The sequence below is a fragment of the Polyodon spathula genome, chromosome 15, assembly GCF_017654505.1.
Source record: "Polyodon spathula isolate WHYD16114869_AA chromosome 15, ASM1765450v1, whole genome shotgun sequence".
In the NCBI taxonomy this organism is placed as follows: domain Eukaryota; kingdom Metazoa; phylum Chordata; class Actinopteri; order Acipenseriformes; family Polyodontidae; genus Polyodon; species Polyodon spathula.
In genome coordinates, this window is record NC_054548.1 from 25,638,033 (window position 1) to 25,665,504 (window position 27,472).

At 39.9% G+C, this 27,472-nt stretch overlaps 1 protein-coding gene across 1 annotated transcript; it reads right to left on the reverse strand.

Annotated features, from left to right (window-relative positions):
• Positions 1 to 301: 301 nt before the first annotated feature.
• LOC121327776 (importin-5) lies at positions 302 to 23,124 on the reverse strand. The gene is made up of 26 exons (XM_041271979.1): positions 23,005 to 23,124; positions 20,412 to 20,492; positions 17,885 to 18,077; positions 16,501 to 16,603; positions 11,098 to 11,194; positions 10,355 to 10,459; positions 9,965 to 10,087; positions 9,757 to 9,877; positions 9,144 to 9,231; positions 8,760 to 8,866; positions 8,211 to 8,335; positions 7,999 to 8,088; positions 7,738 to 7,911; positions 7,263 to 7,481; positions 7,068 to 7,151; positions 6,209 to 6,341; positions 5,927 to 6,048; positions 5,470 to 5,566; positions 4,924 to 5,096; positions 4,474 to 4,585; positions 4,079 to 4,134; positions 3,805 to 3,927; positions 3,188 to 3,407; positions 2,342 to 2,570; positions 1,883 to 2,024; positions 302 to 1,028 (listed from the first exon to the last, which is right to left on the reverse strand). Exons 1-26 carry the CDS (start codon positions 23,080 to 23,082, stop codon positions 942 to 944), a joined length of 3,282 nt encoding a protein of 1,093 aa, XP_041127913.1. The 5' UTR covers positions 23,083 to 23,124; the 3' UTR covers positions 302 to 941.
• Between the last annotated feature and the right edge of the window lie 4,348 nt (positions 23,125 to 27,472).

Sequence of the window (27,472 nt, forward strand, 5' to 3'; positions counted from 1 at the left end):
TTCATTTACTAAATTAAGAAAAAGTTTTACTGCACAAGTGATACCAGTCGATGTTCAAAACCATTCCCTACCACTAAGGTTAACTGAGATCTTTGTTAGTCCTCATGTAAAAAAAAAAAAAAAAAGTTTCTACAGCCAGGCCTTTTTGAATAGGAGGACATGGGAATGCAACACAATCCAGCCATGCTGGTTTATTAAGAAACCCTAATAGAAAATGTACTGTACAACAAGCCAATATAGCAGGACGGATTTTTTATGTTGATTAAAATAAATAAAATAAAATATGACACAGACCTCTTGGTGTTTTTTCCCCAATCACTGTTTATTCACTGCAGGAGTGAAGGAGGTACTACCAGGCATGCCAAAGACATTTCCACACTGAGCATTTTCAGCAAGCTGCCACAGAGCTTTCTACGCTGCGGCTCCGTACTTCAACCCTTTCGCTTTGATTTAAAAACCAAAGAGTGACATCATGATGGACCTTCACCCACCATAAGCGACTGCTGCACTTGGTAGAGGAAGCTAGAAGACTCACTCCTATTAGTATGGTTAACACTAGATTAATAGTAATGCTTACAATTTATTATATTGCACACCTAGCTCTGAAAAGTGATTCCAGAAATGCATTCTGCCTAACAATAACATTTATTTTTACCCCTACAAAATTCTCCCTTTAGCCACGCTTTTGAGTGGCATTCGGATAGAAAAATAGTGTGTCAGGTTTGTTAGATGGTTTTACTGAGACACTCTCCAAGACAGGAATCCATTCACACGCGCACACACACATACACGCACGCACGCACGCACACACCCCTGATGATGCTGTCTGTGGTCTGCAGAAGTGCTCAACACACACTAGTTTTTTTTGTTTGTCGCTCAAAACGGGGATAGTATGGATTATCATGAGCTAAATCTGCTAGTTGAACAAATGTTAAGGCCTTTCAAGCAGTGTTCAGCAGGTCTTGTATGGCTTTCTGTTGTGCTTCATTCAGCATTGACATACATCCTGTCCAGAGTCCTCCAGAGACCTACAAAATCAAGGGGGAAAAAATATTACTGTTGAAACTTGTCTATTTAAGGAAAAAGGAATTTTTTAAAAACAGAAAATAACCGACTTATCCTTGGATAAAACAGTACAGCCAGGACACAGCTCTAAGTTTAACCCTTTGTGGTCCTATGTCAGACTAGGTCTGACTACAATTTTCCCTTTCCAGTCCGACATCATCAAAAAGACGTAAAGCACAGGTCTCTAGCCATTTTTTTCTCCAGAAAAAGCAGAGAAAACCTTTTAATGGCCAAATGAAGCCACAAAAAAAAAAAAAAAAAAGGGGAGGCGTATCTGACAGCCCCATGCACCACAGAGATAACACGGACATGAACAAAGACAGCTGATTCTGCATTCGGCACTCAAAGAATATCAGAGACATTTGCAGAGCTTTCTGAGCTGTTATAGTAATAAAACAAATGACTGATTGTATTATTGAGGAGTTTGGTGATAAAACGAGTGAGTGATGTGGGAGAGGATTTATCAGTATGCATGTCTATAAAGAGGTATTTGAAAAATACAGCAAACAAGGGGTGGGGCTTGACTGGAGATGCAGTATTGAGCGTACTTTTGCGATTCAGTGCCTTTTAAACTCGTTTTACAATATACATTTTAAATAGTGCGTGTAAAATAAACGGCGCATGTGAAAATAAATTGGACCTGACAAGCGCTGAATAAATGGACTGCTAAGGGTTAAATTTAACCAGGGATTTTCAGAATTCTACATTCAGTTTTGCCTTTATTATTTGTTTACCAGATATAATGCAGCTTATTTTGAATGAGAAAAATGTCTATTACAAGAATAGACAAGCCAGCCTTTTAATTGTTCTTACTAACCTGTACTTGACGAACAACATTTGCCAACCGTCTGCTACATCCATCTTCATGCTTAACAGATTCACTGATAACACCATCAGCGATTATTGAAAAAAGTTTGGGCAAGTTGGAATTGTCGGGTCCAAGGACAATAGGGTTGTTGCTGATTATATATAAAAAGGGAAAGAAACTGTTTCAGTTTAAACTACACACCCTCCCACTTGGCAAGCAGAGAGGAATTCTTCCATATGCTTTTCTACAACCCAACCAATAAACAAGATCAGCCTCGAATACACAACAAATTAGGAGTCCCATCACATGAACTACATATGCATATTCTTGGCGTAACATTTTTCTGCATATTTTCTTCTTTACAGTATTTTTTTTTTTTGTTATGTTCAGTCAGACTGCTTGTAAATGTTAGTAAATACATTTCAGCTCATCCAAAATAAATAAATAAAACAAATAAATTCCCCTTACTTCTCAAGAAGGTCGCACAAGAAATTGAAGGTGTGAACAGCTTCCTCTTTGTCTTCGTTCAACGGCAGCCACGACAGCCAGTGAGGAAGGACCTCGCTGACGTTCACACACTCAGGCCTGTACTTCATTACCTTCCCCACTGCCGAGATGCAGTTTTCTGTTGCGTTCACATTTTCTTTGGCTTTGGAATCTGCAGCCTGGATCACTCCTACCAGCAGTGGAATGGCCTCTATATGGAAAATATATCACAATACGGAAAATTAAGATCGTGTTCATCTTGGGATCCCTACATTTCACTGAATAAAGTGTAGTGCAACTGGTTTAAATACATGCTGCTGATATACACACACTTCATTCAAACGTTTCAGTTGAATTTGTTTTGTGGTGCACCGGTTGTGAATTTTGGTATTCCATATTTCTTTGATAATGTTCTGTAGCCATTTCCTTTGTTGCAGTTTGTGATGAATGCTTTTATCAAATGTGAATTTGTCTCCTTTGTCTTGACCATCATCTGCTGTGTTGCCACAACACTCACAAATAAATTACCTTTCTGGCTATTGACTTTATAAAGCAGCTTAGTTTTTCAAGCAACACTTATTCATTTATTTTAATATTAAATATATATAAAAATTAGTTTGTCATAAACAAAAACATTTTTATAAAAGATTATTGTTAAACTAGCAGAAACTGTGTATTTTTGTCCTTGTCACATGAATTAGTGGCTAATGTTCACTAAATGCTTGTATTAAACATGTTTTCTTGAAGGATCTTATATTAAGTTTATGATGTCAATACTTTTCTCTGCGTGCGTGCATATTTATGTATAGTTTTACCAACATACTGTACCTGTACAAAAGGGTATGTAATTATCTCCTCCAAACTGTGCCATGACACCAATTCCATAGGCTGCAGCTTGTCTCACCTCTGGGCTGCTGTCACACAGTGACTGCATCACGGGTCGAATGAAGTATTCCGCATATTTAAAGGATGCTGGGCTGCAGTGCTCAACAACATCATCGAATATGCAAAGCCCCCACTGTCTGTCTGGCCAAGGCCTGTGTGGGCACTACAATGAAACAGGGCAGGTTTTAAAAACAAACCCAGAAAAGGGAGTCTCAGAGCAGAACAAGGGGTTTGTAAATATGAAGTTTGGCAAGCGAAGATCTGCATCATTGATGTTTCCACAGGGTACACCAATGCAGCAGCAAAACCGGTTTTTGATGTGCAATTGACGGACAATCAGTATGAAGACATTCGTTTCCGTCTTGTTATTGGTTTAACAAGGCTGCAAGCCATTATCATGGTAATGGACAATGAATGAATCTTCTACTTCATGACGTTTCCACCAACCTTTAAAAGATTAATACAGTATGAAATGCAAGTCCAGATTAATGTTCACTTCAAAGCCCCTCATCTTTCATGGCCACAGGTACATGTAATGATTTGAATTCTGAAATACTTACAATAAGATTGACTATTAACTGTAACAGCTGTTCAAACCAGGGCAGCACCTTCTCTTTGTAGCTGCTGAATATAGAATGCAGAATGTCCGAAACTTTTGTCAGTATGTACACGTCGTTATCATCCTGAAATATGAAAGGAGAAACAGAAGATGCGTCAGCTTTGAACTGAAGGGTTCTTTGAAAGCATTCATTGCACACGAGGCATTTATCACTGATGGACAGGCAAACCTCTCCCAGAAGAGAACTGTAAAATGGAATCGAATTTAAAATGTACCTCATCCTGTAAACTTTCTTCGACTTGTTCATCATAATCTTCATCTTGCCTTTTGGCTAATGACAAATTTAAAGCATGTAATTAATGGGGATTCCATCCACAAGGATATTGTACAAAGAAGAAACAGCAAAGGAGATATGATCTGTTGGCAAAATGTTGAACAGAACTCATAACAAACACCCAAGCGCAACTAAATTAAAAGGACAACAAAATTGCACACACTCCAGTACTTGTTCAAGAAATTCTCAACACACAACTTTTTTATTTATTTATTTATTTTTTTGCCCAACCAAAACAAGGCTTTACGTACACAACTTAGTGACACATTTGTGCCTGTAAGTTTGATGCTATCTAAGCCACACCCCCAGAAATAAACAACGTTGTCATAAGTTTACCTTGTCTTAACTCTTGATTTTTAAAGTGCTCCTCCAGTTTCCCTTTCAGGATTCCACCAAGCTCTTCCAAGTGTTCATTGTTAATGCAGCCATCTCCCATTAACTCAACGCACTACAGAATTATTACAAAGTTTGTTTATTTTCACAAGCTTGAGACACTTAAGAATTAAATTAACTGTGTTCAATGATTAACAGTCCTTGCAGTTGTTGCAAAAGGTCTTCCCACCCCCATCACCTGACATGTATAAATGAAAGCACAATTCTATTTTTTATATAAACAAAACTGACTTTGTAGTGTTTCATTTTAAGGTTCAACGTGGCCCCTTAAGCACCGAATGTATCCGTTACATTCTAGATGGTGAACACGACTGCCTTTTCTCCAAACCTTTATTTTAGGCTTATTATCGATTGTTGAATTTAAACAAAAAAAGTGGATAAACGTTACATTACCTTTGCAAAAGCGTGCATGATTTCAGACAGGACGTCTGAATCGGGTTCAGTTCCAATTGCCTTGATGAGGGCGTCGCACATGAAATGCCACATTTGCGTCAAGTACTCGGGGCCCCGCACTCTCGCACATTCCAGCAGCAGGGGCATGGACTCTGCTGCTGCGACACGGACACGTTTAAGTGTGAAGGAAAACTACAATAGATAACCAAGGCTAAGCACCCCCAGGGGAATAATGTTCACGGCACACCACACAGAATGGCTTGCAAACATTAAGCATGACTTGCCCAGATAATAAAACAAATGTGGTAGAGAAACAGTACTCTTCCACTGGATGTTTCCACTATGGAACTTGTATAATTAGAGACTACTTTCTGGGAATGCCTGGCAACCTACAACAATAAACTAAAACTGCTGTTTTGAGGCAATATATCAGGCATCCACTGCTAAACAGATGTGTTTTTATGCATACAGTAAAACGGCAATGTCAAGACAAAAATAACTATAGCTGAACATTTGTTTTCTACTGGGATGCACTGTAAAGGATATCATCATGGAAATAAAACTTTAGCAAAGGGACCATCAGTTTCACAACTTGCTCTGTGTATTCCACAAATCCTTCCTTCAGTTCTTTGGCATAACATACCTAGGAAGGAGGGAAAAATAAATCTACAAGTTAGCATTGAGGCATTTAGTAATGATTAAACAAACAGACCCTGGTCCAAATCCCAACTTACTCAGTGGACTCACTGTTTAACACTGGGTTAGGTCTCATTGCGCTCTAACAAAAAAGGTACAATTTGTGAAAGTAGCGTCTTGATATGAAAATGAATCCATCAGGGAGAAAGCAGTCACAGCCAGTCTTCTTCATAGTCAACTAGGGATGTGACTTGATTGTCAGCTTGGTCTGGCACTGATCCATGGACCCAGAGGTGAACGTTTTCACATCATACGACCTGCTGCTACAGGCGCACCGCAGCTACAGGCGCTCTGCAAAGTCTCTCACCAGCATTTGGCATGCAGTTGCTTTCTCCTCCAGCCCTGCGGTCTTGATTCCAAAGCTTTGCTGGTCTCCCAAGTTCACAAACTCCCATCCATCGTCCTCACTCATGTTCTCCATGTCTTGGGCTGGGAGGAAGTGAAAGACGAACAGGAAGAATTAAGTGGGTTTTAAAACACACACAAACAGCCAATTATTTAACCTCTGTCTTTACATATTTAAAGCATCAAAAAGACTGTCTCTCTTATGAATGAGTGTTTAAGGTTATGGAAGAAACTTGTTACTCACTGTCTAAGAGGGCCACCTCTGGTTTGATGGAAGCAGTTTTCATCAGCGGCCCCATCACAACAGGGAGGTACTGCTGGAATTCTTTGCCAAGGATCTTGCACATTCTGGCCCAGGCTGAAATCATGTAAGATATCTAAGAAAGGAAAGATCCACAAGGTTAACTTCACCAGAGTTCGAGTTAAAGTCCTCCTTTTCAGTTAGCATCTTTCCAATGGTGGAATCTAGTTCTGTCAGTTAGTTTTTTTTTTTTTGCTTAGCAATTTAAACTAATCAATCCATTGTGACTTTGTAATGGTTTGTATACCGCAAACCACAGGTCAAAATAGTGCAACACACTATAGCCGAAGCCATACAGTGAATTCACGTTTAAAATCAGTAAATTGATCACCCTGGGGACAGTTTTAAACCTACAAGAATAAAAATCATTCGAGTGTAAAAGAAGAAAAAAAAGGCAGAGGGAATTAAAGGATGCAGATCTGTTCCCATTACTTCATGCTTTGATTATTAACGTTACCAGGACTACGGCCGTATGTCAGCCAATGCTTTGGTCACTCTGCCATGCTCAAAGTCTCACAGGGCAAAAAAAAAAAAAGCCTTCTAAACTGGCACATTTTGCTATGCTTTACAAAAGCTGTTTTGGATGGAAGCGAAGAAATACAGCTTTGTAGCGAGCACAAGAGTGTTTGTGCCAGAGTGCAGTTGCTTATAATAAGGCAAGTACACACCATTATATAAACAAAAATAACCTACTTTCTTCAACTCCCACACTTGTTTAACCCTGACAATGAAATCTATTGGATTGGATTCATCCCAGTAAAACAGAGGCTTTTAAAATAGCCCCACTGCTATGCAGCCCCACCTGCGGGTCATCATCCTCCAGGTCATTGAAATCAGTCTGTGTCTTCAACAGGAGCTGCATCACCTCAGAGGCGTCTGGTATGAACTGAAATTATAAAACAGGGAGGGGAAAGTGATTGATGCAGTCTGCTTCACACAGATGTACTGCATGGCGTTTTGGACTGAAGAGCTATCTACCTTGGTTTACCCAGTTTACCTTGTCTTTCCCAACAGCGAGACCAATGAGGCTGATGCACTCGATAGTCTTTCCACGGAGAAGCCGGAGCTCCTTCTGCACAGCGTTCTCCACAATGTGCTTCAGGGACGGCATGAAGAGGTCATAGTAGGGGACAAACTTCTCCTCGGCGGTGTCTGCCACTGAGGCGATGGAGGTCACCACCTGCTCCAGCACCAGCTTGGTACCCTTCTGGATCAGCTTGAACACCAAAGAAAACAGGCAATGCAAAAACAACACTTTACTTTCCACTCAATTCTGCATGAAGCATAGTTAGAGCAAGTCCTAATTCAAATAGGAGGTGGTAGTACCAGAACACAGCCCATACACCAGCACACTTCAATGGAGCACTGTATTTTCAACATGAACTTGTATCCTGGAAAAATTCCATAAGCCTAATAACCCTTGGTTTACAAAAAAAAAGTAGTACCATTTCTAAGCCTTAAGGCCATCTTACCTCCTGAAGTTTCGCCACCATGATGACATGCAGGTTTTTAACAAGGCTGTCCAGGTATGGAATGAGCAGAGATTTGGGACAGTCTTCAGTAAAGTTTATTAGAGCAGCTGCTGCGTGTGCCTGAACCCGGGGATTGGCCTGGTCTTCCATGGTCTGCAACAGGGAAGAGATCACCTGCGAACGGACACAAAACAGGGGCATCATTCAATGGTTCCTTCATCACAGGTCTGACTAGCAGCAGGGATCCACCGCCATACCCACCCTATCGTGGAATTTCTTTTGGAAGGTGGGGGCAAAGTCTGTGGCCATTTGCCCAATTGCATTGCAAGCCGCATATCTCACTCTTGGATGCTGAAATAAATAAGAATAGATTACTTTTTTTTTTTTTTTTTTAAAGCAACTTGTTCAGGTTACATTAGACAAGTCATTTTTTTCAATCATGTAATTAGTTTTGGGGCTCAGTGAAAACTTACAGGATCTTGGCAGAACAGCAATACAAAGTTGACTATTTCCACGAGGATGGCCTCCATCTGCTGGTGGCATCCTTCACCGATGGCCGACAGCGCCATTAGTCCAGCATGCCTGTACTTCCAATCAGCTGCAAGAAGGAACAAAGGCCATTTCATGCTATGAACAAAAGTACTGTTTAGAAGGAGCGTTCTCTTCACTATCCACCGCCTAAAAATTTTATTAACTTGAGTACTTGACAGTTATAACAATACTCCTTTAGAAACTAACGGGAGTGTTAAAAAGCACAAATAAAATGCAGACCAGACGCCAACCGAGACTGAACTTCCCAATGGGATTGAAGAAGTACAGTTCTTGGATGCAAACGGATAACCAATTAGAAGCTAGAAAATCTCTATGTAATTATATAAACTAAGATTCTTGCAAGATGCATTACAATTTAGCGAAAACACCAGGATTAACACTATGGCCAGTCTTCAAAACACAGTGCCTTTTCATTCTTTAGTACAAGAGAAACCTTTTTATTCAGACAAAAAGTATAGCAATGCACTTACGATTCTGCAGCATCTGCATGATGTGTGCTTTGATCATAGGAAGTACAATCTTCCCACCCAGACCACAGGCTACTCTGTCCAGTGCACTCTCCCCAGCCACTGCATTGCTGTGGGGGAATCATGAGGAGTTAACAGACAAGTCAAGGAGGAAAAAATTTACTGCGAGAAAACTGAACCACTACTTACAACAAAAACCCAATCTGTACACAGATGGGAGCCTCAACGTCAATTTTCCTTTCACATAAATAGTTTAAATTGCTTTATTATTATTATTATTATTATTGTAGAGCCAAAATAATAATTAATATTCAAACATGCATCCCACTCCACTGGGCATATATACCTCTTCTCAGAGGTTTGATATGCCGTTAGGAATTCACACACCTGTCAAAATCATCATCTTCAAGTTCATCAGCCATGGCCCACTCTACATCTTCCTCCAAATCCACCATCATTGCCAACATCTGGGGAACTAAAGAGAAAAGACAATGATGTAAAACCATTCAATTTTTCCAGTACTGATACTGTAGTCCTGATAACCATCAACTAGAGTGGTGGCATGAAGTAAAAGGGAATGGCATCGCTGATGCAACAGTTTGTGAACAAAGTGGAGCCGGTATGTGAAAATCCTCTGTATTGGGGATATGGCCAGTGGTTAAAACTGTCAGTGAAAAAGGGTTTACATTTTATTGAACCAATATAGGTCAACCAAGGAGAAAGCAGCATTGGCAACACATATATTATTCTATACCTATTAAGGATCTTATGTACATTCTTTTACATGATGTACTGTAATGCAAGAGGTAGGGGTGACGAAACACATGGCCAAATAACTACAAGGCATCATAAAACACGAAGCATCATAAACTGCATGTACCAGAATAAAAATTTGTACTGTTACCTTTATCAGTGCAATAAGTATTCTGGCAGAATTTCAATCAATGTGTGTTATCAGCAGCTGGGGGTTGACAAGCCTTTACAGGAGTCTTATACTTACTACTCTGCTCCACAAGGTTTGTGTGCTTTCTCAGCATGGCAGAGCCAGTCTCAGAGAGAGTGACAATGACCTCCAGGGCCAGCTGGCGCTGCATGTTACTCAAACTGGTGTCTGCACACAGCTGGAAACATACAAATACATAGAATAAAGGGAATGCAGCAGGGCAGGGCACCAGCAAGTATCTGCAGATTAATCCAAGACCGCTCACCTTGAGACTAAGCTGTAAAGTGGCCTCCAAGTTGGGCCGTAGATACTTGGGGGCAGTGTCAGCAATCTCCACCAGTGACTTCAGCACGGAGTCATCGTTTTGGTAACAGGATTCATTTACGGCCTTTGGGGTAAAAGAAACATGTACTTAAGTATTGACCCATTTTTTTGGACAAGGGGTATTTATAAAAGGATGGCTTAAAATGTGTCAATTATATCCGTACTAACAAAGAATACAAATCCTGTCTGGAGGTGCCCCTGACACGCTTGTGATCTATCAACTTCGGTACGTGGCGTGACCATCAGTCAGATTAGATAAGAACGCACATGTCCCATTTTCTTTGGCTTTTTCGTGCTGCACATTACTCAAGGATATCTGCTTTGTTCTTACCTGCAGGACACCAGGTAGCAAGTCAGCAAAGTGCTTTAAGAGGGGTGTGTTGCTTTCATTGGCTAGAACAAAGGAAGCTGTTGCCCTTGCAGCCAGAGTCCGGATCTAACAAAGATAGTGAAACTGAATTAACAAAATAACCAGCACAGCAGAAATAAAAAAAGGCAAATCAAATGAATAGGGAACCTGTTGTTACTGGTGGTTATGTCTTCTGCAAGCAGTTCCCTCCTTGCAGTCAAGTGGAAGCATTGCTGCTGAGCCTTCATTTGACAGTGCCAGATAAACGGCCCACTCAAATTTTAGCGCATTCTTGGGTTTAAAAAGATATATTTTGAGGGAGAAGAAACTAAAAACCTATTTGTTTCTTGGAAAAATGAGGCAATCCTGGAGCGGGGCTGGACTGGTTTAAAAAGACCAGATTTTTTCATTAGTGAAATGCACACTTATGGCCATATAAGGATTTTTGTGTCTATTTAAAACAATATATTTTCCATTATCTGGCACATCTCTCACCATTAATCAAATCGTACCAATTACTTTCATAAAGCATGCAAACCTAGGAACTATTAAATTTACAAAATTTACTTTTAACAATAAACCATTTAGTAGGGTCTATAGTTTAAAATACAACACATGCAATGCCTTGAACTGTTCCACGCCCCACAGAACTTGTATGCAAGGCAAGGGATATATTTTCACTCACACACACACACACACACACACACAAGGAACTTGCTCCTCACCGGTGGGTTTTCTTGATCCTGCATGCACTGAACCAGCATACGTTTAATAACCTCCAGGTAATGCTGCTGCTGATTTCCAAAAATTCCAGGGAAATTCCTAAATGGGAGAGAAAATGAATTTGGAAAAAAAAAAAAAAAAATATATATATATATATATATAATATATATATATATATATATATATATATATATATATATATATATATATAGAGAGAGAGAGAGAGAGAGACACACACACCACAGTGAAACTGATACAACATACTGCCTAGGGACTGTAAAAACAGTATGTTATAACCGAGGTACATAATAACCAGATACATGCACATACCCGCCAAATCAGCACACAAATCAAAACCTAGTACAGTACTAATTGATTAAAGTACATATACAATTTATATAGTATAAAGGTTTATTACAGAAGAAACAATATAAAGCAATGTAATGTAACTAGTACTGTACATTACTATACAGTATGTAACACTGTGTATTTTAATTATTTAATACAGTAATTCTATGTTGCCATGGATAAAGATGCTCAGCTAAATGAATTAATAAAAATAACAAAAAACATGTAATGAATGTACTGAATAATACTGTAATTAGTAAAATAAACAAATTAATAAAAACACAGAACAGTCATTATAGAAATAATAAAATTAATAACAATAATATACAAATCAATAAACATTACCATACAAACTTGTCAGTTCAGATACTGTACAGTAATCATTGACAGTACACTATACAAGTCTTTTAGGCCCTGGCCACATTGGCGTTTTAGAACAGAGTTAAGGGTTCAAAACCTGTTTAAAAGTGCTTAAATCGATTTGCATCCACACCAAAGACGGTTCATAACCGAGTTCAACAACCGAGTTTGAAACCTACTCAGGAGGTCTCGAACTCCGTTGTCGGCATAACTGGGTTAGATAAACTGGTTTAACTAATCTGGGTGTGAACCGTGTTCGAGTCTGGTTACACAGTATCCTCCAATATCCCCTAGTGTTTTGCCATAATCCCCCTGGTTACATGAGACAAGAATAAAGAAAAGACAAACCTGAATTAAAATACAGGAGGATTTATTCTTGTCATATTCCATTGGCACAGTCAGCTAGGCTAATGTACTGTAATACACAAAACTTAAAATGTGTCCAAAACACCTTTTAAATTATTTTGGATCACACCACATATTAGCAAGTTAAAAGGTCTTTATTTCGTCTTTTAATTAAATTAAAGAACGTCTTATCTGCCCCAGATTTTCCCTTTGTGCAAATGCCTATCTAATTTATTTACTATGGCGTGGGCATTTTTTCCCCCCATACGAATTATTCCCCTTTTGTACTTAGGCACTTTCTCGTAGCTCCTCTGTTCTGCTCCCGTATTCAATGAAAACAAACAACATTTACAAATGTCCAAAAAATAAAGAACAGTGTATAGATTACAGTGGTTTTTGGGATATAGTCATCCAGTGAAGTGTCCCCCCAGCTACAGCTGGGTTAAACTATCTTAGTTTCATTATGTCAATCTGGTCACTCAAACACTGTTGGGCTATGGTTCAGGTAAATCGGTTTTTAACAATGTTGTTGATTTTATTGCTCTTGATGTGGACAAGGCCTTAGCCAACTGCCACAGCGACTGCTGCTTTTAATGCTTGAGCTCTTTGACAACATAATTCTGACTGCTTTCGTCCCTTTAAGATTTCTCCAATAATGTACAGTTTGTCATGAAGAGACATTGACGATCATTTAGCACTAGCCATGACAATAGTGAATAAATTAGTAATCGAGAGCAAGGACAAGTTCAACCACAGCAAGAAGTAGGCCTACAAGTACGTAATATGCGCAGCACAGACCACTGCGTGCCATCACGGTGCGTGCTTAATAACAGGAAGTATGCCCTTTTAGAGTACGTGCCAAAAGGAGAATTTAAACAGGATTTAACACGATTTTATTTGGTTCCATGATACTGGTTCTATATATCAGTGTGTACGTTATATCCCAGGTATGTTGTAAATGGGTTTGACTGTATGTATGTATGTATGTATGTATGTACAGTGCCAAGAAAAAGTTTGTGAACCCAAATAATTTGGGAATTCCAGTTTTACCATAATAGCCGCCTTGAATCTTAAATATCCAATAGGGTTTATATTAACAAAGTCCATGTCTTTTGAAACAAAATGATGTGTGGATTAAACAATGAGTAATTGAGTATGTGAAAAAGTAAGTGAACCCCTGGTTTTATCAGCTCGATTAAGGGGATAATTAGAATCAGGTGTTTAAATAATTAGGTAGATCTTCAGGGGATGAGTTTGGGAGGCCCCACACTATAAAGATCAAAAACCTTGAGAGTTTGGTCTTCACCATACAGGTGTGTGGAAACACATGCCACGATCAAAAGAAATCTCCGAGGACCTAGAGGACTCATCAGTCCAGAAAGGGTTACAAAACCATTTCTAAGGATTTGGGGCTCCACCAAGCCACTGTCAGGCAGTCTACAAATGGAGAAAGTTCAAGACCACAGTCACTCTACCCAGGAGCGGTCATCCTACCAAAATCTCTCCAAGAACAAACTGGAAAATCAAAGAAGTCACAAAGAACCCCAGAGTAACATCCAATAATCTGCAGGCCACTCTCACCTTGGCTAATGTGAGTGTTCATGACTCAACTCAGAAAAAGACTGAACAAGAATGGTGTTCATGGAAGAATAGCCAGGAGGAAACCACTGCTCTAAAAAGAACACTGCTGCCCATCTAAAGTTTGCCAAAGAGCACACAGATGATCCACAAGACTTCTGGTTTAATGTTCTTTGGACAGATGAGTCAAAGGTAGAACTTTTTGGCCTCAATGAGAAACGGCACAAACCAAACACTGCGTTCGAACAGAAGAACCTCATCCCAACCGTCAAGCATGGTGGTGGGAGTGTGATGGTTTGGGGCTGCTTTGATGCCTCAGGACCTGGGCGGCTTGCCATCATTGACACAACCATTAATTCTGCATTGTATCAGAAGATTCTAGAGGAGTATGTCAGGCCATCCGTCCATGAGCTGAAGCTGAACCAAAAGTGGCAGCAAGACAATGATCCTAAACATACAAACAGATCTACAAAAGAATGGCTGCAGAAAAAGAAATTCCGAGTTTTAGAATGGCCTAGTCAAAGTCCAGATCTAAATCCTATCGAAACGTGGCACGACCTGAAGCTAGCTGTCCATGCAAGGAAGCCCTCAAATGTCACCGAGTTGAAGCAGTTCTGTAAGGAGGAATGGGCCAAAATTCCTCAAAACCAATGCGAGACCAACAGTTGCAGGAAACGCTTAGTTGAAGTCATTGCTGCTGGGGGTGCCACCAGTTACTGAATCTAAAGGTTCACCTACTTTTTCACACATGGATATTGAATGTTGAATCATTTGTGAATAAATAAATATTGAAAAAGTATCATGTTTTGTGTCATTTGTTTAATCAGGTTATCTTTATTATTTGGACTTAGATTAACCCTTTGCATTTATTCAGCACTTGTCAGGCGTGTCAAGTCCGCTGTTTATTTTACATGGCTGTTTAAAATATTTTTATTTCAGAGGAGAACAGGTTTAAAAGGCATTGAATCGCAACAGGACACTCAGTACTGTATCGCCAGCCAAGCCCCACCCCTTGTTTGCTGCATTTTTCACATAGCTCTTTATAGACATGCATACTGATAAATTCACTCCTGATCACTCGTTCTATCACCAAATTCCTCAATAATGCGATCCAAGTCATTATTTTATTATAACATCTCCAAAAACTCTGCAAATGTCCGAGATATTCTTTGAGTGTTGGATGCAGAAGCAGCTACCTCCTTTGTTATGTCCGTGTTATCTCTGTAATGCATGGGGCTATGAGATACGCCCCCTTTTTTTTCTGTTTCATTCGGTTCCGATCGGTCTCACTCGGCCATTGAAAGGTTTTCTTGGCTGTTTCCGGAGGAAAAAAAAAACGACTAGAGACCTGTGCTTTATCTTTTTTTAATGATGTCAGACACGGTCCGGCATTGGACTGAAAAGGGAAAATTGTAATGTCGGACATGGTCCGACAGAGGACTGCAAAGGGTTAAGATCTAATAACATTTGAGGTTTGAAATATGTGAAAATCCTAAGGGGTTCACAAACTCGGCACTGTATGTGTGTGTGTATGTATGTGTATAATATATAAAAAAATACACATACATACACACAGTAATCTGTCGTGTATCAGACTACGGTGGGACCAGAGTAAGGGCGGATATTTAAAAAGGCGAATGAATGAATCCTGTTTTAAATACCATTATACACAGCTGTAACAAATGGCTATATTCACACAACTATTGTTTTGAGATCCAGCTTTTATTAGGCAGCCCCCCTAAATCCCTTGTTTAGTAAGATACAGGGTATTAACGCTTGTGACAGAGTAGCCGTCCACCACGTGGGTGCATGCACTCAATGCTGAGTGACAGGCAGGTGATCAAGACGGAGGTGGTGAACAGGATTTATTTACATATCAACACACTGAACAGCTCACGTGACGTTGCCAGCAGGGCAGCACACGGATCACATACAACATAGTGCACGGAAACTTTGGTAGGATCTACAATATCTGAACTAACCTCTGTTCAATAATAAACGTAATATTGCTGAAGAGCTTAATATTTTTGCATACTGCTGAAGAGGTTGATCACGGTGGATAAACAGCTAGGGTGATAAGTGATCGGCGGACACGCAATGGAATACTGTAATATTATATATACAGCAGTATAAAATCCAAATTTTATAAAATAACAAAGCACCTACTGAATCTGACAGATACAAGATTTGTTGTAAATGCCAGTTAGACTGTTTACCCAGCTGATGGCTACAGATCTTTGAATACAAAACTACATTCAAACCTACTGACCTATTGCTAATGTTGAGGGCTTGGGGTTTACTGTTAAGCATACATGCCTGAATTCTGTTTAAAAAGCAGTAGGTGTCAATACAAGATTCTGATCCAGCAGCTGTGGAATCACATAGTAGAGAGTGAAGGACTCCATTAGGAAACTTGAACAATGGAACTCAAGCAAAGGTAAACCTGCCGCCATCTTGTGTACAAGGTAACCTGTGGTATTAACACACTACCACTACATGCCACATCGCAGATCCTAGTTCACATATTTGTTGGCAATTTCGAGCGGTTGTGCTACATGTTGATTGATAACCTTTATGACAAGTACGACTTTTGCAGTGTGTAAAAATGTATGCGCATTATTTGGTAACTACTTTCTTGAGTGACTGGGAAGCCAGCATCTGTTTCTGTTTCAGTTTTAATAAGGGTAGGGGTGGAATAACTGAAAATAAACAGATAGAAAAGTAAATACAAAATCTTTATTAAATAAAACTATGAAGGTGAAAGAAAGACTTACCAAAAAATATGCAAGGCAGACTCCCGTAATCCAACGTCCTGAGAGCTGACTGAATCAAACAGGAATTTCAAAACTTCTGGCCACTGGTTGTTTCCATCGTCATCTTTTTAGAAAAAAAAAAAAAAACCTTAACATACCACAACTGCAAGTCACATGTAAATACAGATAATCATTGGTTTCCATCTGTCTTGTGCCCAAGATTCCAACTGTGTTTGGAGATGTGAACACATCTCGTTTGGAGATATGAAATTCCTTAATATGGTTAATATTGTTAATGTGATAGCAACACGAAACTCTACAGGGGGAACTGTCACCTCCAAGGCAGAAGACATTAGGCTCAAATCCAGCTACAACCTTGCCAAATCTGACACACCAGCACAGTGGCAGCAAAGGAATTCTATGATGGTGCTACAGCAGGCAGGTGACCCCCCAAGCAGTATTGCTGAACTGTACACTGGGACAAACCAGCATACACAGCGCACTGCAAGAACAAAGGTTACAGCGTCAGGACACATTTGTTCAGATGCTGTTCCACAAGTCTAGCGAGGCTGGAGGCTTTGCATTTTAATTGGAAACTATACATACATGGGGACTCATCCAGATCCCTTCCACAGTAGCTTTTTATTCCCCATAGACAGCAGAGGAATGTTAAGAGAAAGCCATTTAATGTCTGCAGAACCAAGTGCCCTCCCTCAATAAATTATATATTTAATTCACAGTGTATGTAACAGTAGAAGAATGCACTCCACTGCAGATACATTTTAGGTTATAAACTATCGAAGAGCAGCGATGCAGAAATAAATCCAGTACTAATTAAATCCTTTTTATGCCTCACAGTATTTGATAGTTATTACATTTACTGTACATGACAATAAAAAAAACAAAAAAAAACAAAAGGGTGTTAGGAAGGAGGAGGTGGAAAAGTATTTGCTGCTTGAGGATTCCTGCAGTTTCAAATTTCTGCTTAGTCATGGACTCACTGGGACGGACTGGTATAAATGTGCAGGAACACAGAGCTCTGAGGAGTATCTGTGGACTCCCTTGTGTGCGCCTCAGACCTACTGTTTAACAAGGTGGATGTTTTTATCAATTGCTTTATTCTGTACACATAGGGGATCGATGCAATTGACCGAAATAGCTGTGAATCTAAATGCTGTCATTCAAATCATTAAATAAAAATACAACTTCTTCCTATTTTCATACAAAAAGAAACTAGACAACAAACTGTTTGATGAACCGCCACCATTTGGACGAATTGAATAATATAAAAAAAAAAAAATACAAAACAAAAAGAGAGTAAAATAAACTTTCAAGCAGAAACAATAATAAAAACAAAACAAAAAAAATGAAGCACTTTGGACAGAACCCTGTACTGTTTACTTACCGAGCAGGTTCCGTGCCAGTTCAGCAGCGATGTCACAGACCTTCTTTCTAATTCCCGGGGATGCCTCCATCTGGATGCCCATTAAGAGCTCAGTCTTGATGGCGTTTTGCATGTCCTCCGGAAGTGTGGGGTAAACCTCGTCAAAGGCAGAAGACAGCAGTCGCCGTAGCAGGACTGCGGCCATCTGCCTGGCCTGAGTGGAAGCACAAAGGCAACTTAAACAGGACTGAACACTGACTGCTGACTGGCATTACTATAGTCCCTGTTATAGACCACTGCAACATGGGGGTGTCCTAGCAATGCCAAACTAATGACACAGCTGTCAATATGTATTGCAAGTGGGCCGCGAGGTAAGGTTTGACAGCCTAAAGTCTTGTACATGAGGTACTGCTGTGCCTTATTTACATTATACTGCAGATTTGCAGTTGCAGGAGCTAAACACGCACTTAAATAAAACAAAATCTTGGGAGGAAAGTGTCGTCCCCTGCTGTGGGTGTCTTTAAAATCATGCCCAAGTGGTGTATGTGTTCTGGGGCTGATGCTAAGCAATCTGTTGTGTTGAGACATTTTTTCTTTCCTAAGAGAAGAAGCTACTCTATAAACACCAACTTTAGTTAGGCCATCGGGTACTCCAAGATGCTCTCGTTTCTGTGATCTAAAAATAGCCATGCTATTCTTGCAGGTCAGAGACTCAACATTACTGTTATTTTCAAAAGATTGTTTCTCTGGTTTATGATAGTATAATCTACAAGCGGTGCATGTATATTGAGATCAAACAACAGTGTACATACAGATGTCACATTGAGAACTCAATGACTGAAGACACGTGTCAGAGCGATATATCGGGGAAAACAATTAAACGTGTAATAAATAGCAAAGCCAGAGCTGCATTGTTCATCAAATGCCTGGCTGTCTTCATGCTGCACAGAACTGCTTTCCCACTAGTCTGGTTATCAGTGCACATGGACACTTCAACTGTAATATACAAATCAGGCTGTAAATTAGACACACAGCAGCTGCCCAGTCTTTGTGTTAAATGTCGTTGAACACTTAATCTGTGGACCTGAAACGGCTCTTTTTGGCTGATGGTTGGAACATAGAAATAAAAGCAGCTCTCAGAAAATGTATTAATGAACGCCTGGCAAGGCCAGTGGTGCAGGATGGGATAGGAGCAGTACACATGAGAATTTGAAGGTTATTACAAATGTAAATGATAGCAAATTAATGGAAATTGGATGGGCAGCATATTTCTTTACACCCAACTACGGGGCTGTTTGCCTAACACAGCAAACCACACCAGTGTGCAATCACAAATGAATTCACTCACAGTCCACATTTAGGCTTTTTTTTGGGGGGGGGGGGGGGGGGGGGGGGGGGGGGGGGGGGGGGTTGTAACTGTGACCCCACACCATTAAGACATATGTGTTGTCAGCTCTCCTCCCAAAGACAGGTTGTCACAAGCCAACATGCAATAGAAGCATGTCCCTCTCACATTTCGCAGCTTCAGAAATGCTGGATCTGTGACAAGCTTCACCCCTTGAGAACCTGCCTGTTTTTCAGGTGAAAGTTTCAGTTACATTGCAATAGGTTTACTTGTGTATCCATACAATACAGACCATGGTAATGAGGTCTCATGGCTTTCAGAAGGAGGAACCTATACCAAGGACCCTGTGGTCCCAAACTGCACATCACGAACACACAGCACATGCTGACTGGTATGAACCTTTGGCTCTAAATACAGCAAGCTGTGTGTTCCCTTTGTTAGGTGCACTGTGGATTCATGCCTACTTAATATAACTGGACATCCTTAATATCAAACAGGAGGTTCCATCATTGGGTGGACACAATGTTGGGATTCAGTTGCTTTAAGTTATTGGGGCAATTAGTCTCTCTTTTTTTTTTTTTTTAAACTCCATCTCGCTGCATCATTTTAATATAGGCTGCAGCTGCAAACGTGTATTGGAAGTGTCACTTCATGTTACAGGGCTTCTGCATTGTATAACTACAATAATAGCTTACAAGGCGTCCCAGAACATCTGAAAATCAAACCTTGAGAAGAAGACAAAACCAATTCATCTTTGGCCTTGTCTGCGTGTACATGAAGAATTGTATTTCAGGTCATTCACCATGAACTGGTGAATTTACAGTTGTATAATACATATATCTGTGTTGCTGTGGTCACTTGTAACAATGTCCAAACTATACATAAGGCAGGCAAACAACTTTCCAGCCTTCTCAGAATAAGCACTTCCAGGGAACACAAATGATGAGCTTTGTTTAAAAGCCTTGCTTAAAAAGGGCTGACACTACAAAAGAAGTTCTGAAGAACTAAGATGCACTGCCCCTCAAATGAATGGGGCTCAACCCCAGCAAGACTATTCAAGTATGAACTGTCGTTACTGCAGTGACAAAAGAGTTAAAGCCAGCCCCTCCCCTCCTCCTCTTTCCACACAATAGACTTCTCAACTCATACCGCCTCAGCCGGCCTCCCCCTCTTTCCACACAATAGACTCTTCTCAACTCATACCTCCTCAGCAGCAGCTGCATCCCTGACTGCTTGAAGCAGGAACGTGATCTTGGATGAGCCAGGGATGTTCTCATAGGTTTCCTGAAAAGTTTAAGAAACAAAAAATTTAAATGATGCCTTTTATAGTCTAATAAACAAACAGTAAATGGTAACTTAAATGTATTTAGAGTTCACTCCCTGTGCTTTCGCAGCTAGCTAAATTCCACTTGAATTACACAGCCATGACCAACAGACAAGACAGTCAGACCCATTCCTCAGCTGCAGAGAAAATACATGCCTTACTTTTTATTTGATAGGAAACAGAGGCGGCACATAACTTAGACTCTTTTCAGATTTGTCATGCACAGCACAGAAAAAAAGTCATCAGCTAAAATATAAAAGAATGAGGTCCGATTCAAGTTAACAAGCACAGTAAACCGGAAGATGAAATCTACTCTATGCCAACAGAAAGGGTGGCGCTCCGGCCAATAGGGTAAAGAGATTCACCCATAAGCTTCCAAAGTTCGTCAGTGGCTTAACTGGGGTTTTAGGTCTACTGTATTAGCCATCCATACAAACCCTTGCTTCCAACCACAGCCCAAACATTTTCATAAATCTATGCCGCAAGGATGTATTTTAGCAATTTCTCTGTATATTTCTGCACCGCAGGTGATGTTAAACAATAATGGACAACACTATTGCAACTATAAAAATGTACTGCTGTCCTCTAGTGTTTTTCTTGAGATGTTGCTGACCACACCCCACATTACAGACAGACTCTGTTAGTTGGGACTATCCTGGCTGTACACCATCACTGATCTTAGTCCAAACCAAAATCAACGTGTCTTTACCCCAGTACTGTTTACTGTTCTACCTAAATATACATGACAAAGCTTGTTTTCAGATACAATATGATAGCATACAATCCTAAGCATAAACCCAATTTTTGATTTAGAATTACAATATTTGATGTGAACAAGATTTTACTAAAAAAGAAAGTGTGAATGTGCAATGCTCTATTTCTAACCTAGGCTAAAGTGAAGCTTCTGTATCAAGTGGTACTGAATCCTAGCAGACCATGCTTGATTTCTGAAGTATCCATGTAGGAGGTTATAGGGAATTAAGCACTTTTTCCTAATACAACTTCAAAACACTCAACACAAGATATAGATTACCAAGTAATAAAATGTAAATATTACAACAAAGACTGTCAAAGTGGCGAATCAGTTTGTATAAGCCAAGTTACTCCACGTTAAAGGGATCCGATTATAAAGCAATAGTCCAAGTTCATAACTGCAGTTTCGGTAATAGAACGATACACAGTAGCAAGAGAATGGTGCCCTAGAACTGTCTGTGATAAAGTTCCTGACAGAAGTGCAAAACCCACCCCCTGTCTGCTAAAAGGATTTTGCCAGGGATTAGCACATCAGTACCCCATTGTCTTTAAAAAAGAATGTGCTGACCATTGAAGGGATGTCTGTGATAAAAGATTCAATGCAGGCAAATCAGAAAACCAGCTGGGTCAGACCTGGGAATCTACACATTCAATAGGGATTCCCCACTAGGCTTTTACACCACATACACTTCAGCACACTGGGAACAGAAGAGTAGACTTCACCCTCACACAGAGGTCTGTGGAGAGGCTGCAGTGAAAAGTGTGGTGCCCATGCTGAAGTTCATTTTATAAATCACCTTCCCGCAATATAAAATCTTGTTGTTTCTTTGCATATCAGTAAAATGTTTGGTTTTACTATGGTAAAAGATATTTTTATTTAATATAAGTTATTACCAATGGTGTCAATAACCACATCTACCTATTATATACAAATAAAAACAATTGCGCAAAATAAACCAATGACTGTACTCCAATTGCCATTCATTGTCGCTAGATTTAATTTTCATACTTTCTACAACGATTCTTGGCACTTGACTCTCACAACTTGTTGCATGGTTTGATCTAACACCTCCAAAGGAGGGAACACATCAGGCAGGTGGCCGACCTGTCTGTCACTGTAACCCACCTGTCTATATTTCCACCCTAGCCCTCGGTGTAATATGCGGACTGTGTTCAGAATGTGTTTAAAAAAAGTACACACACCACATAGCAAAGAAGAAACTAAAACAGCAAACAAATATTAATCCCCCATCCATCATACCTTAAGTATTACATCCAAACCATTCAAAAGTGCACTGCGATTACAATCTGATTTATAATTATACGTACACTTATAATTATATAATTATATCATTTCTCACTAACTTTTTTTTGTCTGCGACTGCACATTTGCAATGACATCACCCACTAACAGTACAAGTACACGTCTATCTCCAACACCAAACCAACATATAGAAAAAATTCAAATTTAAGATCAGCTCTTTTTAAAAGACTAGAAACAATCACAAGACTCTTAGCCATGTATCTGATACGGAGTATACAGTACACTGCGCCAAGTAAAAGCATCTCTGATCCCAATACAGCGTCTCTGCTACTTCCCTTCTGCTCAATCACACACGTGGGCTGGGCCGCTTGTGTAACCCACCTCTTCTATCTCGTTTTTCTACCTCTTTTACTTATTTACCTCTTCGTGAACATGTCTAGTAAAGGATTTTGTACCTCAGACTGCTTCCTGGTGGTGTTGTCAGGACTCATAAGGTTACCCAGCAAGAGGTAGAACTGCTGTTGCTCCGCCATTGCAATCAGATCCGAAAAAGAGGCCGAAAGCTGGAGGAAGAGGAAAGTAAAACCGGCGGGCGCAGCTACCTCTAACACCGGACACACCGACGAGGACCAGCTGATTGGACGGCACCCTGCCGCTGCAGCCTTCTAATTGGGTACATTTTCAGAAGGTTGTACTACATTCGAGAGTTTGGGTGCGTTCACGGAGATCATTCTGCGCAGATTATGCGCAGAATCTGACCAATGTAGCCAATTGGTTGGCTGAATTTGTCAGATTCTGCACAGAACCTGCGCAGAATGGTCTCCGTGAACGCATCCTTTCTCTAACAGGGGCATGTCGCGCCAATTGGGCAATGTTGTTCTTAGTTTTTTTTCTGTGATTGGGCAATGTGGAGAAGCTCCCCAGATATAATTGGTTCATTCCTCACAACCTCGCGCCAAGTGGTGCGGGAAGCTGGAAGAGACGATGATGTAATGCCAAAATACTACAGGTGCAAGCGCGGGAGACTAGCACACTTTAAAGGGAAATCTCGGAGTCAGTGGTAGCTTTACTTCATCAGCACAAATACGCTTATTGCCAGAAGTGGAGAAAAGAGAGTGGGTTAGCTAATAATAGGGCATTTGATATCGGTATAAAACAGTGCTTTAATTTGATACATAGTTACAGTGTAGTATTTTTGCTAAGTTCCCAGTGTCGTATATATGTTTAGCAGTTAAACGGTAAAGGGAAAGTGTGTTTGAAAACAAGTAGTGGAGGTTGTAGACTTTTGGTGCCATGACAACTACATTCAAATTTAAATAGAAATAATGTGTTTGCTTCGGGCGTCATGGTATTGAGTCTAATATGATAAGTTAATGCAAGCTGGCGCATCACACAGGACGAGACAATCCACACACAGGCGGAGGGCGGGCGCGAACCCTGGATCTTTTACACTAAAGCATAGCGCTGATACCGCTGTACACAAGAGCCGGCTCCTTTGCAGGGAGCATATATCGGGTTCATGTCTCTGTACGTGATTACATCACCTACTACCAGCCCTGCTGCTGGCTACCCGTGCAGGCTGCACCCTGGCAACCTCAAGTCCGCTACTTTAAGGGTACTGCAAGTATTTTATGCTATAGTACTGAGTATTTATTTTTGGATTATACATGTAAAATACATTTTTAGAAGGGAATGCTAGGTTGTCCTGTGTTGTGATCTTTTCCGGTTCTGAGCTAGTGGGGGTGATGTAAGTATAGGCGCAGTGCAAATAATTGTGGACCCAAAATTCAAATTGCATTGCTGTTATTTTGCACTGCACTCTATGTAAGTGTAGCGAGCACGGGGTAAGTCAGCAGCAGGGCTTGTAGATGACGTAATCACATACAGAGACATAAGCCTAAGGCTCGCGAAATTTTGGTAATGGTACTTGCCCTTCGGGCAGTCCATTGTTGACATTTGGTTGCCCAAAAAAATATGAAGTTGCCCATAATTGACCTATGGACTGTGATTTGTACAAAGTACACTGTACTCAATATAGGTACAGTATCACAGGGTTCATATACTTTATCCAGATTTCCATTTGTTTTTCCCAGACTTGTGTTTTTGTTAGTTTCTACTAGTTTTTTGATAGTTATCCACATAGGCAGGCAGCCACAGAGCATTATAGTTTTTTGATCCAGAGCAGATGTTGCTCCTGGTTTTCTAAAAGTATTTGTCAGAATCTGGAGGTGCATATTTAGCAAGAGACAATGCAGGTATGCAAAAGAGAAGTAAGCTACAATTTAAGAAATGTCCAATATTTGAGAACTATGTTGCATTATTACATATATATATATATATATATATATATATATATATATATATATATATATATATATATATATATATATACACACACACACACACACACACACACTACCGGTCAAAAGTTTTAGAACACCTCCATTTTTTCAGTTTTCATTGAAATTTACGCAGTTTAATGTCTCAATGTACTCTGAAATTAAAGCATAGAACAAATAAACAATTGGAGATAAAAAAGAAATCATGGAATCGTTTTGTTTAACAAAATTTAATCTCAATTTGTGACTCATCAAAGTAGCAACCTTTTGCAGATATAACAGCCGAGCACACTCGTGGCATTCTTTCTACAATGGAAATCAGATATTGTTCAGAAAGTTCTTCCCAACACTGTTGCAGAAGTTCCCACAAATGTGTTGCACTTGTAGGTTGCTTTGCTTTCACCCTTCTGTCCAGTTCATCCCAAACCAGTTCAATGGGGTTTAAGTCTGGAGACTGTGCTGGCCATTCCATGATTTGAAGCCTACTGTCTTGTTCTTTTCTTCTATGGTAGTTCTGACATAGCCTGGAGGTATGTTCTGGGTCATTATCTTGCTGTAGGATGAACCTGACTAACAAGACGTATACCAGAGAGTATTGCATGGTACCAGAGGGTATTGTATGGCACTGCAAAATGCTGTGGTAGCCGTTTTGGTTCAGGGTGCCTTTCACTCTGCAAGTCGCCGACTCTGGATCCAGCAAAAGAGCCCCAGACCATCACGCTTCCTCCTCCATGTTTGACAGTTGGTGTCACACACCGAGGAACCATCCTTTCGCCTACTCGACGGCGTACAAAAACCCTGCGTGATGAACCGAAGATTTCAAATTTTGATTCATTGGTCCATAAGATCTTCTTCCAGTCTTCAGTAGTCCACTGTCAGAGCTTCATGGCCCAGGCAAGCCTCTTTTTCTTATTTTGCCATCTTAGCAATGGCTTTCTTACTGCCACTCAACCTGTCAAACCTGCAGCTCAAAGTCTTCTCTTCACAGTTGAAACTGAGACTTGCTTACTTCGACCAGTGTTAAGCTGTGCTTGAAGCTGTTGTCCTGTGAGCCACCTATCATGCAAGCTGTGACTCTCAGAAACGTGTCTTCTGATTCTGTTGTGGCTTTGGGTCTGCCAGACCTCTTCCTGTCGAGTTTCCTCCAGTTTCCAAGTGCCTTTTGATGGTGTAGGAAACTGTACTCACTGACACCTTGGCTTTCTTTGCAATTTCTCTAAAGGAAAGACCTACACTTTTAAGGGTTATAATTGTCTGTCTGTCTTCCTTTGTTAATTGCCTTTTTCTCGCCATTATGATTGCAATATACTACTTCCTGCAGTACAATACTGTCCAAATAATGCTTAAGAGGGTGTAGTAACACAGTCTGTTCCAACACTGCTTTTAGACAGACAGAGGCTTTGTAAGTAATCAACAAAAGTTGGGACACCTGAAGGAATTGTTAGCATCAACTTTCAAGGCTTAATTTACTTCCATTGCTGAAATTTTGGCACAAGTATACTTGCAGTATTTTACTTTTTTGTAAGGGATGATACTGGATTCTGATCGAAACTTCTTTATACCAGCTGTTAAAGGTTGAACATTATGGGTGGTGAAAAATAACAAAAATGAAATAACAAATGTGCACACATTATATATTAAAATGTGCAAGTGTGGTATATTAAGCATATAAGTCAAATACTAAATACAGTACACCCTCGCTATAACAACCCTGTTTGAATCCAAAGCCATTTGTTCGCTATAGTAAAAGGACAATCCAAAACGAACAATATAAGCTGCTGAAGTAAGTTAAGGAAGTCACCTTGGATAAAGGCATTAGCTAATATTATTAATAATATTAGTACTGTTTTATTCTTTAAAATGTCTTTATTATTACAGTATTTGTCACTATTCTGTCACCCCGTGAGCGTTGTCCTTGTTCATGGTTGACAGGCAGCTAAACTCCCTCCTCCTTCACCACACAAGACGTTTTGGCACATTTATACTTGCCGTGTGGCAATAAAAAAGGTGGGTGTGAAACTACACCAGAGAAGCATACACAAATAAAGTTAAATAACAGACACCTGCTAGACTAACATACATACATTTCTACATTGAAGCTAGCAAATGAACGTCATGTGGATAAGTAACGTTAACATAACGAACACATAGCTAGATAGATGGCGGTGTATAAAGAGCATGTGTTAACCTATCAAACTTAACGTTAAACAGAATTGCGTTACATATATGCGATTTAACATAAGCTAATAATTTACCAGAGGTAGAAAACTAACTAAAAGACTGAGTACAGGTGACTGCTCTAGTTAGTTAGCAAACAAGAACGTAACATTAGCTTTTAAGACTTTTTATTTTGCTGCTGAAAGATGGCTTGTTTTCAAACTGTCAAAATAGCAACAATGTACTTTGTACCAGAACAGTCATTACTAGCACTAATAATAATAGCAATGAGATTGTGAATACAAGTAGAATTACAAGTACAGTATGTATTTGTGGCATGCTGCATCCAGCCGAATTCTGGCTATATCCTATTCATTGAAGAACACAGTAACCCTCCATCCCACCCCCTGTTAATTGAAATATTGGT